This window comes from Idiotropiscis lumnitzeri, chromosome 19 (genome assembly GCF_059441095.1).
Source record: "Idiotropiscis lumnitzeri isolate Australia: NSW breed Sydney's pygmy pipehorse chromosome 19, RoL_Ilum_1.0, whole genome shotgun sequence".
In the NCBI taxonomy this organism is placed as follows: domain Eukaryota; kingdom Metazoa; phylum Chordata; class Actinopteri; order Syngnathiformes; family Syngnathidae; genus Idiotropiscis; species Idiotropiscis lumnitzeri.
In genome coordinates this window covers 10,127,597-10,141,293 of record NC_142409.1, presented here as the reverse complement: position 1 = coordinate 10,141,293, position 13,697 = coordinate 10,127,597, and the positions used below count along the sequence as shown (strand labels likewise).

At 43.4% G+C, this 13,697-nt stretch overlaps 2 protein-coding genes across 4 annotated transcripts in view; one reads left to right on the top strand and one right to left on the bottom strand.

Moving 5' to 3' along the window:
- qtrt2 (queuine tRNA-ribosyltransferase accessory subunit 2) overlaps window positions 1-13,697 on the top strand; it is a 35,690-nt gene that overhangs the window by 19,606 nt on the left and 2,387 nt on the right. The window contains exons 8-9 of one of the 2 annotated variants that reach the window (XR_015839916.1): window positions 1,970-2,167; window positions 3,024-3,088. The gene's annotated coding sequence lies outside the window, so the exon portion shown is untranslated. Of the gene's footprint in view, window positions 1-1,966; window positions 2,168-3,023; window positions 3,089-13,697 lie in introns of both variants that reach the window. The other variant, XR_015839915.1, reaches the window with a different exon arrangement.
- drd3 (dopamine receptor D3) lies at window positions 1,618-13,685 on the bottom strand. 2 transcript variants are annotated; one of them, XM_088283086.1, is made up of 8 exons: window positions 13,494-13,685; window positions 11,146-11,466; window positions 8,347-8,459; window positions 6,319-6,455; window positions 4,300-4,493; window positions 3,007-3,072; window positions 2,361-2,745; window positions 1,618-2,159 (listed from the first exon to the last, which is right to left on the bottom strand). In XM_088283086.1, the coding sequence occupies exons 2-8, from the start codon at window positions 11,428-11,430 to the stop codon at window positions 1,963-1,965; spliced, it is 1,377 nt and encodes a 458-aa protein (XP_088139212.1). In that variant the 5' UTR covers window positions 11,431-11,466; window positions 13,494-13,685; the 3' UTR covers window positions 1,618-1,962. The 2 variants fall into 2 exon arrangements, with proteins under 2 accessions (XP_088139212.1, XP_088139213.1); XM_088283087.1 differs by having other exon boundaries at window positions 4,330-4,493.

The following is a 13,697-nucleotide window of genomic DNA, read 5'->3' as shown; positions in this document are numbered from 1 at the left end:
GTGAAGAATCCTCGCAGCTATTTTAATATGGCAAAGATGAAAAGTGCAACTTGAGAGCGACTCCAGGCCTCGGCTCAACATATTAGCTTCCATTTACTCCAGGGAAGCTTTCTCCTGTTGTTATAAAGTCCGCTGAGGCCCGAGCTAAATTTATGAAGAATTATGATTCAAGCTTTGAACAAATGTTCATTATTTTGTATAACGAGCATTTGTGGGTTGAATGTTTACAGGCCTGTGAGGGGTAAAATTGATTTGTTTCTTTGTCCTTATTCTCAGGCCAATCTATCCATCCATATTCATGAATTTTCCTCCTCCTGGTTAGAATTGACATCAAATTTGACCAAAAATTGGCTTGATTGCACCTCAGTGAAACAAATTCAGCCCTCATGGCCAGTTTCAATGAGAAGGACCTCCGTAGACGTACCCCGCATTACTTGTAGTAGACTCACAATAAATTCTAAAGAACCCAAACCTAGAAAGTCTGCGTGGCGCGTCCATCGTGAGTAAAGCCACTAAAAAAGTCTTACAAAGCCATACTCAGTAAGTCACAGGAAGTCTATTACGTTTAACGTATTTTCCAGACGAAAAACCGCTACTTTTTCCCCCTCGATTTTGAACCGTGCGGCTAATACAACGGTGCTGCTTTTCTGTGGATTTTTCTTTCACCACTAGGGGCGCTCAATAGTTCAGAAAATACGCTAAATAAATCTTGATTTTTTTTTTTTTTTCCCTCTTGGGTGTGTTCTGTTTTGATTAGCAAAGTTGTTGCTGTTTTTGTACCTTTATGTGCATTCACAGTACAAAAATCATTCTTTACATGCAGTAAACAACTCATTTTTTTCAACATAGAAAACTGCGGCTTATAGCCTGGTGCCCCTTATCGTCCGGAAAATATGGGTTGTTGTGAACTCCAAAATCGGCTTGGTCGTGCCTCTTGGAATGTTTTTTAAAAAAAATCATCTCCCAAAGCACAACGTAGAATTTGGTGGGCATACCTATCACGAGAAGACCCACAAAAAAATCTGTTCGGCTTGACGATGACGTGTAGACCCGCCAAAATTCATTTTGCCTTTAAAGTTGCCATTTTTGCATTTTCGATCGATTTTGCTTATTGCATGTTAGGCTGAGAACAAAAGCTGAGTTTGCTAACTCCCTCTAAACACAAATCTCTCTCGATGCAAGTCCACAAGGTCTTGCGAATAATTACAGTAACTGTAGAGCGGCATCAGCTGCACTTCATCCATATTCAAATTCAATTAAAGGAGTCAGGAGTGTTGGGGGGCGGTGTGGGAAAAGTCGGTGTTCATCACCATGGCACTGAGTTCATACTGTACGTCCTGATTACACCCTCTTAAATATGCACATGGTTATTAAATATTGATTTCACACGCTTTCCAAGTGGGGGAAAAAAAGAACGGTGAACATTGGCATTTTCTTCACTGATAATGAAGTGAGTGGAAATTCAGCATAAATTGTAAAAAGTACTAAAAAAAAAAATTATACTAATGCGCCGGGAGTTGGCCGATGTATTTTGGCTTTCTGGAAAAAAAGTGTGGACTGTGGAATGAGATCTTTATTTATAACACTCAATGGACCCTGTAGTTGATTTTTGCAGATGGCTAGATGAGTAGTGTCGCTACACCACGTGGACGTTTGTCGACAAACAGAATTAAAAGGCCAGACGTCTTCCACTTTTTTATATTCCAATGATTTTGCACGTTTGCATGCCCTGCAGGACGCGAGTACGTGTGCATGACACGAGTTAGTCCACACTGTGCAAAAAAAAAAAAAAAAAAAGGGGGACACAACGCTGGCACAAAGACGTCCACAAAAAACTTGGCTCGATCCATGCCGCAGCCCTTTTTCCAAAAAAAAAAATAAAATACAAAAAAAAAAAACAATCCAACTTTTGTCCATGAGCTGAGTAAGGAAAAAAAATATATATTCTGGTCTTTTTCTTTCTCAGCAGCTGAGGATCTTAATGAAGGCCCTGCGGAACTCCACGTTGAAGGTGGTGTAAATGACGGGGTTGAGGGCGCTGTTGACGTAGCCCAGCCAGGTGAAGGCGCTGTAGAGGCCCGGTGGGACCGCGCACGTCCTGCAGTGCGTGTTCAGGATGTGCGTGACGAAAAAGGGCAACCAGCAAATGAGGAACACCCCTGAGAAGGTAAGAGAAAATCGCAAAAGCGCCATGGAAAATATTATTTTTCTGAATTTTTTTACTTAAAATTCATTTTTGTTTAATTAATTATGTAAAATTATTATTATTATTATTTTTTTTTTTACAAGAATGCAGTTGTGATCTTATTAGAAAAAAAAGTCAAAATTGCTGATGCAGCAACATATTGGCGTCTCCTCACCGAGCACGATGGCCAGCATCTGGGTGGCCTTCTTCTCGCGCGCGTGCATGCTCCTGAATCTGGGATTGTTGGTGTTGAGCGGCCTCAGCGTCGTGTGCGTTCGTCCGTTGGAAAGATCCTTGACCTCGCAGCGCGTGCCCATCGACTGGGTCGCCTGCCGGCTGTTCTCCGCCGCCCTCGCCACACTGTTCTCGGAGCCCGGCACCATCTCGTCGCGCTCGGCGTCCAATTCGGTGCGGCCGCAGGAGGCGTGGCTTATGCTGCAGTATTTTTGCGAGTCCACCGGGGGCAGCGCCGAGTTCTCCACGGGTCCCGTTTTGGGCCGTTTGCGCCACAGGCATCCCGACAGCAGGTCGGACTTGGACGGGCGCGAGGGCTCCACGCACTGTTGTCGGGATTAAAACAACGCCGTCACCGTTGAGAAGTCGCATGCTTATAAATTGACAAGAAAAAAAATATTCAATATTCTGACAAAAGTCCCAATTCTTTACCGTAAAAATACTGAATAGTCCAAATTCAAATATTATGCAAATGGTAATACTGCAAGATAAAAAGTCTGAATCTTATGAGAAAAAAAAAAAATCCTCTTTTTAAAAGCGAACAGGAAAATTGCAGAGTGAATCCATTTGAAATAAATAACGCTCACCACTTTGATCCTTATAGGTGACAGGTCGTGGCTGGTCTTGGCCGCGTCGTCCTGCAGACACGTCTCCTGTCAGATGAGAGAGGTAAATGGATTATTAAATCATCTGGATGCTAATCTGTCACCCTCATATCATGTCATGAAACAACAACGGCAATTTTAGCTTTTCTGAACACTAACTCTGTGTAGCTATTTAGCTTTAAAAGGCAAATCTTGCCCTTGTGAGTGACATGGGTGTCAGCCAATGAGAGTGAGTTTGTCGTAAAATTAGTCCTTGTGGACTTTTGACTTCGATCAAGCCCGTTTTAAAAATAGTTGGTATTTATCTCAACCTTCTTTGGAATGATGGATGGAACTGGGACACATTGTCTAATTTTGAATGTTCTATCTGGAGCATTCAGCCTAATCGAGAATGATGTGTGATTTACGCCGTGGTAAACATCACGCATTGATTTTGCCCTGTTTTTTGTTGTTTTTTTTAAGCTATGCAAATTTCCTTCAAATTACCTTTTCCCAACTGTGGTCAAACAACTGCTTTCCTATTATAATGATATTATATTGCAGGACTCCTTGTCGCTGTCCATCAGCGTGATCACACGTTTAGTTTTGCGTCGCCGAAGGACACTGAGCGTGTGTTTGTGTGTGGAAAGGAAGAATTCCATTTAAAGGTGAATTTGATGCATAATTCAATTGTTATTCATGCGGCACAACGCTCAATAGCACCAATCTGACAATTAAATTCCCGTGTCAGCCTGAATAATTCTCTTTCATTATTTAGTCAATTTAACTTCTTTAGTTTCCATTCAGTAAAATCTCCAAATTTTGCATTTTCATTTCAGGGTGCTAAAATACTCTCGAGACTCCATAAATGGACTTTTATAGAAAAAAAAAACCCGAGACTACCAAAATTGACGGAAAAATTATCTCGGGCTCGATTTGCGAACATCACATGACCAAACCGATATAACAGGTGAGCCGTGACGTTTGCAATGTACACCTGAGGGCACGTTGACGTCAATTTCAGTGGACAGAAGGGCGCGGTGTAGGATAAAATGTCCGCCCCCTGAGATGAGGGTTATGAAATGAAAACAGGTGGATTCATCTTCCTACTTCATATTCCACAAACAAGGAAAGGACATTTTTATTTGAGTAAATGAAGTGAAAATTTGACATAAATAAATATTTTTAAAACACTGGGTCTACCACTAGGGGGAGCCCTTATAGCACTTGTGGTACAAAAAGTTTGCGCGTCATTTACCCAGAGTGCGAAATGAAATAAAAAGAAAAAGCTCTGACCGCAGAGGGCGGTGTGGAGCCGGGCTGCACCTTCCCGCTGGCCTGGCTGAAGGTGATCCTTTTCCTCCTCATGCGAAGGAAGACATAAATGCGAATGTAGACCAGCAGCGTGACCATGAAGGGCAGGTAGAAGGACACCACCGACGAGTACACCACAAAGTCGGGGTTGGAGATGGAGCACACCGCAGGGTCGTCTGGAGAAACAAAACGCACCGTTTAGAACGATGGCACGCACACGCGACTAAATACTACTTACTACTAAATAGTTAGTAAATGTTGCCAAATGCAATATGACTGTCCTGTAATATTTTCTCTATTAATTTTTTAGCTAAAAAACGGCGAAAATGGAATTTGCCCACTCTCGTTCTCGGTGGCTCAATTTGGCCCGAGCTTGGCTTCCTCAGTCTTCCCTGCTTGATATTCTCACCACGTACTGAACTGTACCCGCTGGCTCACAGCTTATTACCGTGGGCGTGTTTGCCTTCGACATCATGCTAGCAGCGTGCAGGTTGCACGTTCGCATTCGCTGGCTCTCCTGTTAAATATGTGCCGCGGACTTTATGCAACCAAATTATTGGAAATAATTTCCTCTTGCATGGATCAATAATAAGGTGGATGACAATGGCGGAGATGATAAAGCGTCCTCAGCGTCCAAACGATAATACCCCCGAGCTGTCAAACAGTTATAACAGGTTACACGCTGCAAGTGAGACGTGGCTGAGATTACCGCACATACATGTGCGGAATACTTGAATGCTTTCATCCAGTCGTATGTGCAAATGCACAAAATGTTCATAAAGTGATGTGGTTTACGCTTTTACATGAAGAAATGTGGGGGGAAAAAAGTCCCAATTTGAAAAGAAATTGTGGCGGTTGTTTATTTATATGACATAATTTTCACATTAGGTTGATAAAAATCATTGTTTCGTTTACTAGTAGATTTGTTGAATTTTTTTCTGCCCTTTTATTATGATTTTTTCCCCCCTCAAAACATTTATTTCTTTGAAACACATTTGAACCTTTCTTTGTCTCACAGTCTTAGACTGTTTTCTCGATTTTATGGATCTTTATTTCCGTGCTCTTACAATTTTTGATACTCCGACTTTTTTTTTTTTTTTTTTTTTTGCAAACATCTGACTTTCTCCTTGTAACATTCAGAGTTCTTTCTCCAAAAAATGCTTTGTTTATTCCGGGATAAAACATAACTTTATTCTTTAAATTTCCAATTCGTCTCTTTATAGTCCAAAAAATCCGACTTTATGGAGACTTTGTCCACAATATTCCGTCTTTTTCCTTCCTGAGATCCGTCTGCGAAGGCTGACGGATGAGTTAATTGGAAGTGTTTGTTTGTGAATGACGATGATAATGATGCCAGCGTGAACCCCCATCATATTCCCGCCCATTGTTTCCTGTTGATTGAGGAACGGAGCGAAACGCGAATGTGTCCACGTATGTCTGCATTGTGTGTCCTGGCCGCTGTTGGCCGCGGCGGCGTGGAACGATGCGCGTGTGTTGTCATTGGATCGGAAATAACGACTGTGGATGTTACGCTGCTCGGGGAAGTTCATTCACAAGACAAATGAGGATGCGGTTTAGTCGGCCAGCCTGTTTGGCTTTGGACAAAAGCGATAACGACAATAATTAACTGGGTTACTGAAGACTGCAATGCTAAACGATCCATCAGAAGCTTAGCGCAAAAAAAAAAAAAAATCTGCTTTTGTAGTTAAGTTGCTTCAGAGGCTGAAATTCTACCTATAATAAAGTCAAATATCGCAAGCGTAAAGATGGAATTTGTGCAATGAAATTGACTCTAAACGCTGGGGACAAAATTTGATTCCCCTCCTAAAATAGCGTGAAGGCATTTGAAGTCACACAAGGAAAGCACCACCGTGTGCTCATTATGTCAACGGAGTTCGCAGCAACGAAACACTTTCGAGAAACCGGCAAAGCACTTTTTGAACCCGGCTAGCGCGTCCGTGCTGTCGCCGTGTTGCCGTCGGTGATGTTGTCGGAGCTGACCTGTGGTGTTGAAGCCAAACAGCAAAGGGCAGGACACGGCAAAGGCCAGCACCCACACGGTGGCGATCATCGCGAACACTCTCTTGCGAGAGCGGTGCGTCGTGTTGTACAACACGGGCATCACCACCGCCGTGTACCTGCGTGCACACACACACAACGTTTAGGACAAAAGTTGGAAATTGACAAGAAAGTCGGAATTTTCACATGGGAAAAAATGTGTCGTTTTTACCAGAAAATTTAAGAATAATCATTTTACAATGGAAAAAAAAAATTATTTCAAGAGATAAAGAATAAGGGTCAATTTTAAAAAGTCATAACGACCCAACAAAATACAATTTGGTTTAAAAAAGGAAAAAAAAAATACCCCTAAAATCATTTTTATAAGTATAAAGGAAATATTTCAAGTCAATTGTTAACAAGGAAAAAGTCTCATTTTAAAATTTAATTTCACGTGAAAAAAAACACTTAATTTGACCAAAATCAGAATTTTACGAGTTGTAAAATGTTGTAAATATGCGAACATTATTATTATTTATTTTTTTTTCGATGAAAAATTAAAACTTAACGAGGTGCAAGTCATTCAAAAAAAGTCGTAATTATGTTAGGAAAGGAACTTTATACTTCAAAAATTGTTTTTTTTTGTGGTAGATTGTAACATTGTGACTTGTATTATGCATATTTATTTGCATACCAATTTTTTTCTTGAGTAATTTCCCTTTTATTTTATTTTCTTAACATAATTCGGATGCCGCACACTCTGGAGGGATCATGCAATATATCTCACAGAATCTCATAAAATCACCCACGGAAACAAAACTCAACGAAAAAAAACACCGCTGTGAGAAATACGAGGACCAACTGCGGCGAGCCCAAACAATTTGCGGCGTTGATCAATCAACGTTTTGATTTGGGAGCGTAAAGGGGCGTACACGACAGGAAGTGCGCGTAATGAGCTTGTGAATGTTGCCGTGGAAGAGGCGGCAATTAGCGGCCGACCCGGAGCCAACGCGGATGTCGCGTTGCGCCGTTTGGAGCCAGCTTGCTGCCATGATTGTTTATCCTCATCGGACTAATTACTCGGGCTGCTCTCTGAGGCCAAATGCGGGGCGAACACACACACCAATACTCCAAAAAAAAAAAAAAAAGGCCACCCTCGGCTGTACTTTTTTAGCTGTGTGCCGTCTGGTAGAATAAAAGCAGCAGTTCCAGTCATACTGAGTCACGGGAGAATTGATCAAAGACTGCTCGCAGGTCTTCACGAGGCAAATATGACTCGCTGACGATAAATTTGACTCGCATGAAACTTGGCACTTTTCACCTTTGAGTCATCAAGGTGACTTATGCAAGCGCCACATGGATCGAAATCAAGGGTGGGGAACTTTTTTTTTTTTTTCTCAACCCCCTAAGGGCCTTACGACATGGATTCTATGAGGAAAAAGAAGTCATCGTCTGAGGCTAAAGTCGTGATATCATTCATGTCGGGGTTGGGATTTTTACAAGAATAACTTGACCAAACGACGGCAAAAAGTCATGATATTACAATGGATCCTTTTAGTTTTACAAATGATTTATCAAACGATGGAATAAAAGTCTCATCTAATCAGAATAAAGTGGTCATTTTACAAGCTCGTTATTAATCGAAAAAACTGTTGTAATATTTCAAATTCAGGCGTTGTACTTTTTACGAAAATAATTGCAATTTACCAAAAATGTCATAATCATGAATAATGAAAAAAAAAGTCACATTTTTATGTGAATAATTTGCATAATATTTCAAAAAGTCAGAATCTTTACTTTTGTCAATTTTTAAACAGTTGTGCGTGTTTTTAATAACTGAATATCCCGCAACTCAAGCCAACGACACACCCCGCACGTCTTCCCCATTTCCACCAGACAACGTCACAAAGACGAATCTGAGTACACCTGAAAATGCGGAATTATGGTTGACATTTCCACACGTGCTGTCATGGCAACTGTGAATGAGTGCTGACGTGTCCCGCTCGCGCGCACACACACACACACACTCACCTGTCGATGCTGATGGCGCACAGGTTGAGGATGCTGGCGGTGCACATCATCACATCCAGCGTGACGAAGACGTTACAGTAGAGGCGGCTGAAAAGCCAGGCACCGCCGACCACCTGCGCCGCACACACATCCAAGATTAGGCCGCGCATTCGTCACCGTCACGTGAGCGCGTAACATGCTTAGGAGGCTGAGCTAATGGTAATTTACGTAGCAATTCAATTTTCATGACAAAATGTCAATTCAGACCTTATTGAGGTACGGTGTGCCACAAGGCTCCGTGCTTAGCCCTCACCTTTTGCCATTCTCTTAAAATTAAATGAATATTTGAAATATTCCTCTTTATCTTTTATCATGATAAAATGATATGTACAATATACGTATGTATATAGGACCGCAGTCGCCATTCGCAGACGAAAGCCTCGCCGATGGATGTCGTGAATTAGCATTTAGCATTTTTGAGCCAAGCAGCATTGAAGCTCAGAAAATGAAAGCTTACATTCTAGGTGACATTGCCGTGATTTAATGGCTTCCAGTGGGATTCTATACGCTACAGTATATGGGTCTTCCCACACACACACACACACACACACACACACACACGCACCCCGGCATGCACACATGTGCACACACAAAGAGGCGACATGGGCGAATACACCGCCACAAACATAATTCCCTCTTGTGTTTGCCTCCCGATGTTATCTCCGTGATGACCACCCTACTTCCGCCCGTCACCTACTCCTCTTTACTGTTGTCTCTTAAAGGCCCAGTCGAACCCCCCCCCACCCCCCCACCCCTCTTTCCTCCCTCACGACAGTGACAAACTGGGCTGGGTGATATGGCTTTAAAAACGATCTTAAAAATCTTGTAGACTTTTATCGATAATTAAGCAATACTCACCGACATATATTCTTTATCCTCAGCATAAAAAACACGAATTAATTCTAATTAATGGACACAATAGATTGTGTTTGCGAGCAATTGTGGGGTACACTCGTAAAAATCATGACATGTGCTTCAATTTCGCCTCTCTTCATCCATAACACGCACACACGCACGCACACACACACTTGCACGTGCATCCACACGGATTGAGATCTTGAGATATGAAGCATTGTACACAGTGTGGGAAAACCATGCGCCCCAAAGAAGCCCCCCTCAACCCCCCACTACACACACACACACACACACACACACTGCGTTCCTCATATCGAGCTCGCGCTGTGCAAAACGACTCAGCGGGAGCGCCGATTGTTGGGACAAAAAGGGGGAGGGGGTTTGGGCGCTGTCAATTAGGGAGGGGAAGCCGGCGGGAAGCGCGATCGCCTGGGCTTGGTCGTTTTGTGCCTGAGCGTTGTCAAAGTGGTGATTATGGATGAATAAAATGACAAAATGAGCCGGCATTGGAGCGAAGATCTTTCACGATTTCTTTCGCTTAACAGTCTTACCGTGGCTGGCGTGACAATTTTGAGGCTCTGGGTTCTAATCTCAGCCGTGTGAGGGTTGCCTTGTCGGTACTTTGGCTTCTTCCCACATTACGAAAATATGAGGCGGTCCAGTCCAGAGCATTACAAGAATCAAGTCTACTGGAGATAAAAGCTTGGATGAAATTCTGGTTTGCGTGACGCATGCAAGCCCGAAAATCAGATCCGAATCAATCAGCACGTCAAGATTTTGGACATGATCTTCAGTCTTTGAAGACAGCGACTTAGCGTTTACGAACAGCAGTCCTCTTTCGAGCTGTTAAATGTCGTAAATTCATCGCTAACATTTTGAGACGTGTTCTGCAGCTGCTCTCCAGTCGATGGCACGATGCTTCGGCACAGATGACCATCCGATTACAGGTTAATCCGATTCGTCCCGCGGGGCCCATTGGCTGCGAGTGAAAATTTGCCGTCTTAATGACTCAGGTCTCCTTTTTGAATTTGAAAATGAGGCAGCGCACTCCTGCAGAAATTGGAGCACCTGCGCAAAGTCTGCCATCTCTCTTTTGGCGTGGCCTGTTAATTTGCTCTCTCTTGCCTCCGTCGTCTGAAGTCTGAGCGAACCCGAAGCGTCCTGCTGACTGAGTGCGATCGTTAAAGGTGGTCAGGCGGCTGCTTATTCGACATATTTAGGAGCGTCTCAATTTTCGACCTGGAGTGGACAAACGTCCGCCTTCGGGGAGGATGATCTGATTGATTCCCTTCTGCAACCTTATATAAACTCGGCGGACTTTGTTGATACATTGAAAAAAAACAAAAAAAAAACGTGGTTGTCCATGGAGCGGGATCAAAAACAGCACAAAAGTACAATTTGGGATTTCTAGAATGGCTCTGATTCGCTATTTGCGCGGTCCGAAGGAAGCTTTTGTCTTTAGTTTGAACCCTTGATGGTGTCCAAATACTGTAACAAATAACTAAGGACAACAGCAAATTAAAAAAAAAAAAAAAAAACTAAAACATGTTCAACATTTTTTTGGTGGGTTTTCTCATTTTCTGCTATGTTTTAGTTTTGGTTTTTGTGTTTTTGATACGTTGAGGTGTTAAAAAAAATTATTTTTTTAAATTTTTTTATTTGCTGTTCTGATTAGTTCAACATCAGCCTAACTGTCCATCATCTCTTTTCGTTAATTTTGTGTTTTTGCGCTCATTTGGTATGATGCTTCAAATAAAAAAAAAAAAATAAGGAAAACTAAACTTAGACTAGTTTCAGAGCGGTTTGAGGGGCACAAATGATCGCGCCCCGCTAATCCTGTCATTGCGAGCCAACGTCACCGCTATACCTCGACTGGAACAAAAAAATAATCCGGTGGTGTCTTACCTCGAGGTAGACGGCCCAGGGCATGACGAGCGAGGCCACCAGCAGGTCGGCCACGGCCAGGCTGACCACCAGGTAGTTGGTGGTGGTCTGCAGGGAGCGCTCCCTCAGCACGGCCAGGCACACCAGCACGTTGCCGAACACGATGGCCAGGATGAGGAGCGAGTAGAGCATGGCGTAGTAGTTGCGCCCGCCGCTGCCGTTGTCCGTCTGCGATGCCTCGGCGCTGCCGTTGCGCTCGTCCGACACGTTCCACCATGGCTGCTCTGCTTCGCTAAGCATCGCCATGTCCCGCCCACGTGCGGGGTGACGCGTTTGGCACACCTGTAAGGGTCAGAGTAACCCAAATTGGGTGACATGACATTGGGTTTGAGGATTTGACCCAGAATGTTGGGATGAGATTTTCATTCCACAAATCATGCTCCTCCACTCACTTCAACATAACTTTTGGGGAGCGCCAACATGCCACAAGATGGCGCCAAAGCATTACTTTTATATCAGATAACGTTTTGGCCTGGGCTCAGAAAAGAGAATAGCTCATATTTTTGTCCTTCATAAAACTGGATAGGTTCCAAAAATATCTCACACATAATGTAATCGTCATTCTGTACATTCGCTTACGCTCACTTCCTGATACCGATGCATGTCGAAACTTGAGCGCACAACTGGCATGCCAGATTTCAACGGAACTAGAGTTTGGATTGGCCATGATTGGAGTTGGCTGTGACCACTGCCTCAGCGGCGCAGACCGCCCTCTCATTTATCATCTGCACACCACTCAGCATTTACGCCAATTGTGAAAATATAGCCCATAGTACGCACACACATTCCTTGTGTTCCTCCCACACGGTAAGTGCCAACCCTGTGATTGACAGTTGTACGTCACCTCTTCCCTGAAGTCAGCCAGAATTAGCTGCAGCTCCCTACAGAACCTGGAGGTGTATAGAAAAGAGATGGACAGATAGTTGGGACTGGAGACTCGGCAAAAAAAATAAATAAAAATGGCGACTTAAGGACTTGATACCGACACCCTGAATATCTTTTCAAAGCAATTAGCGAGATGGCCGGCATCCAAGCAGGGAAAGGGGGAGGTGCTATAAAGCCTTCCGGTGATGAGCGTCTGGCTGTGGGCTCCGCTGCTATTTGCACTCCATCCATCCTCACCTTTATGACCAAATAGAGCCTGCCGCCGTCTGGCTGCAGTGCCATGACGTTCGCAACCTCAATTCAACCTCAACGCAAATCTTCTTGCGGCGAGCAGCACTTGGCTGAATTTCTTTCATTCCTCTCTGAATCTTGTCTCAGCGTCCTCGAAGAAGAATCATTTTATGTATTCAAAACAACCAAAGCCAGCTTTGCTTCATGATCATAATCCAATACGCCATGAATGGGCTTGCGAAATGCTGTTACACTTTAAATAACTGATATTTAAATGCCAATGTTCCAGTAATCTATTTAAGCAGACAATAAATCATTCTCATGTATGTTCTTTATCCTCCACAAAAAAACAACTCATACGACTGCAGCTTAGTGAGTCACTCACAACTGTAAAACGATTTTCAGTGAGAGTATGTTATACTGCCCCCCAGTGGCCAAGTCTGTAACACCAGAAGGAGCCGAGCTAAATTTTTGGAAATGTTCCAAAGTCTGAGGAAGCACAAACGTCAAACTGCTTAAAGTCCAGTGAGAAGTTTCCACAGTCAGTTGCGGTTTGGGGAGCCAAGTCATTTGCTGCCCTCCGTCTTTTATCGAGTCCACAGTTAATGCGGCAGTCTTTCAGTATCAAGACATTTTCCGGCACTTCATGCTTCCCGCTGCTAACAAGCTTTTGGGAGACAATTTTTTTTTTGACGGCAGGATTTCGCACCTGCTCACAAGACCAATAGTTCCGACACCTGGTTTGATAACAACAAAAGTACACCACGCGACTTTGGCAAGATGCACTGAAAATGGATGTGACATAAATACACACACATACACGACAGGAGGTTTCCTTGAAATCAATCATTTGTTAATTCACTTATTTCACTCATGATGTAAATAAATATCTGTCTGTCCTTTCGCATGTTCTCTTGCACCTTGGAGCTTACTGAATCGCATTTCCCTTTGACACACACACACACACACACATATTCAAACGAGCACAGAAGAATGAAATCTTTGCCATGGAGTCTTAATTAACGCAATGTTGAAATCCAATTAACGCCTGAGATGGGATAGCCATATCTGGCTTGACCATCACCCTGCCTGGACAGAATTCGTGTGGGAATAATTAGACCCCCTACTCCAAATAAAGCCATTAAAGCCCATGTAGAAATCAATCATAATGTCTTTTAAGGGATTAAACCTACCTCTTAGTGTTTCCCGCTGGAAAAATCATGAGATCCCATGGAGGAGAAGCAAGCGGCAAAAACTTGTCCGGTCCTCGTACCCGTGCGTGCGCGGCGGTAGCGCGGCGACTGAGGGCTGCCTGGTGCGCTCGGTGCCATTGCGCACAGGCGAATGCGCGGATGGAGGCTCTCGCCGACCAAGTGGCAGACACACACTCACACACT

What these genes read in the sequence shown, in the direction of transcription:
- drd3 (XM_088283086.1), bottom strand. Translation starts at nt 11,430, where the DNA reads ATGGCGATGCTTAGCGAAGCAGAGCAGCCATGGTGGAACGTGTCGGAC. An exon ending in TGCGCCATCAGCATCGACAG is followed by an intron (nt 6,456 to 8,346) that starts GTGAGTGTGTGT and finishes GTGTGCACGCAG; the next exon opens with GTACACGGCGGTGGTGATGC. An exon ending in GTTTGGCTTCAACACCACAG is followed by an intron (nt 4,494 to 6,318) that starts GTCAGCTCCGAC and finishes TTGTTTCTCCAG; the next exon opens with ACGACCCTGCGGTGTGCTCC.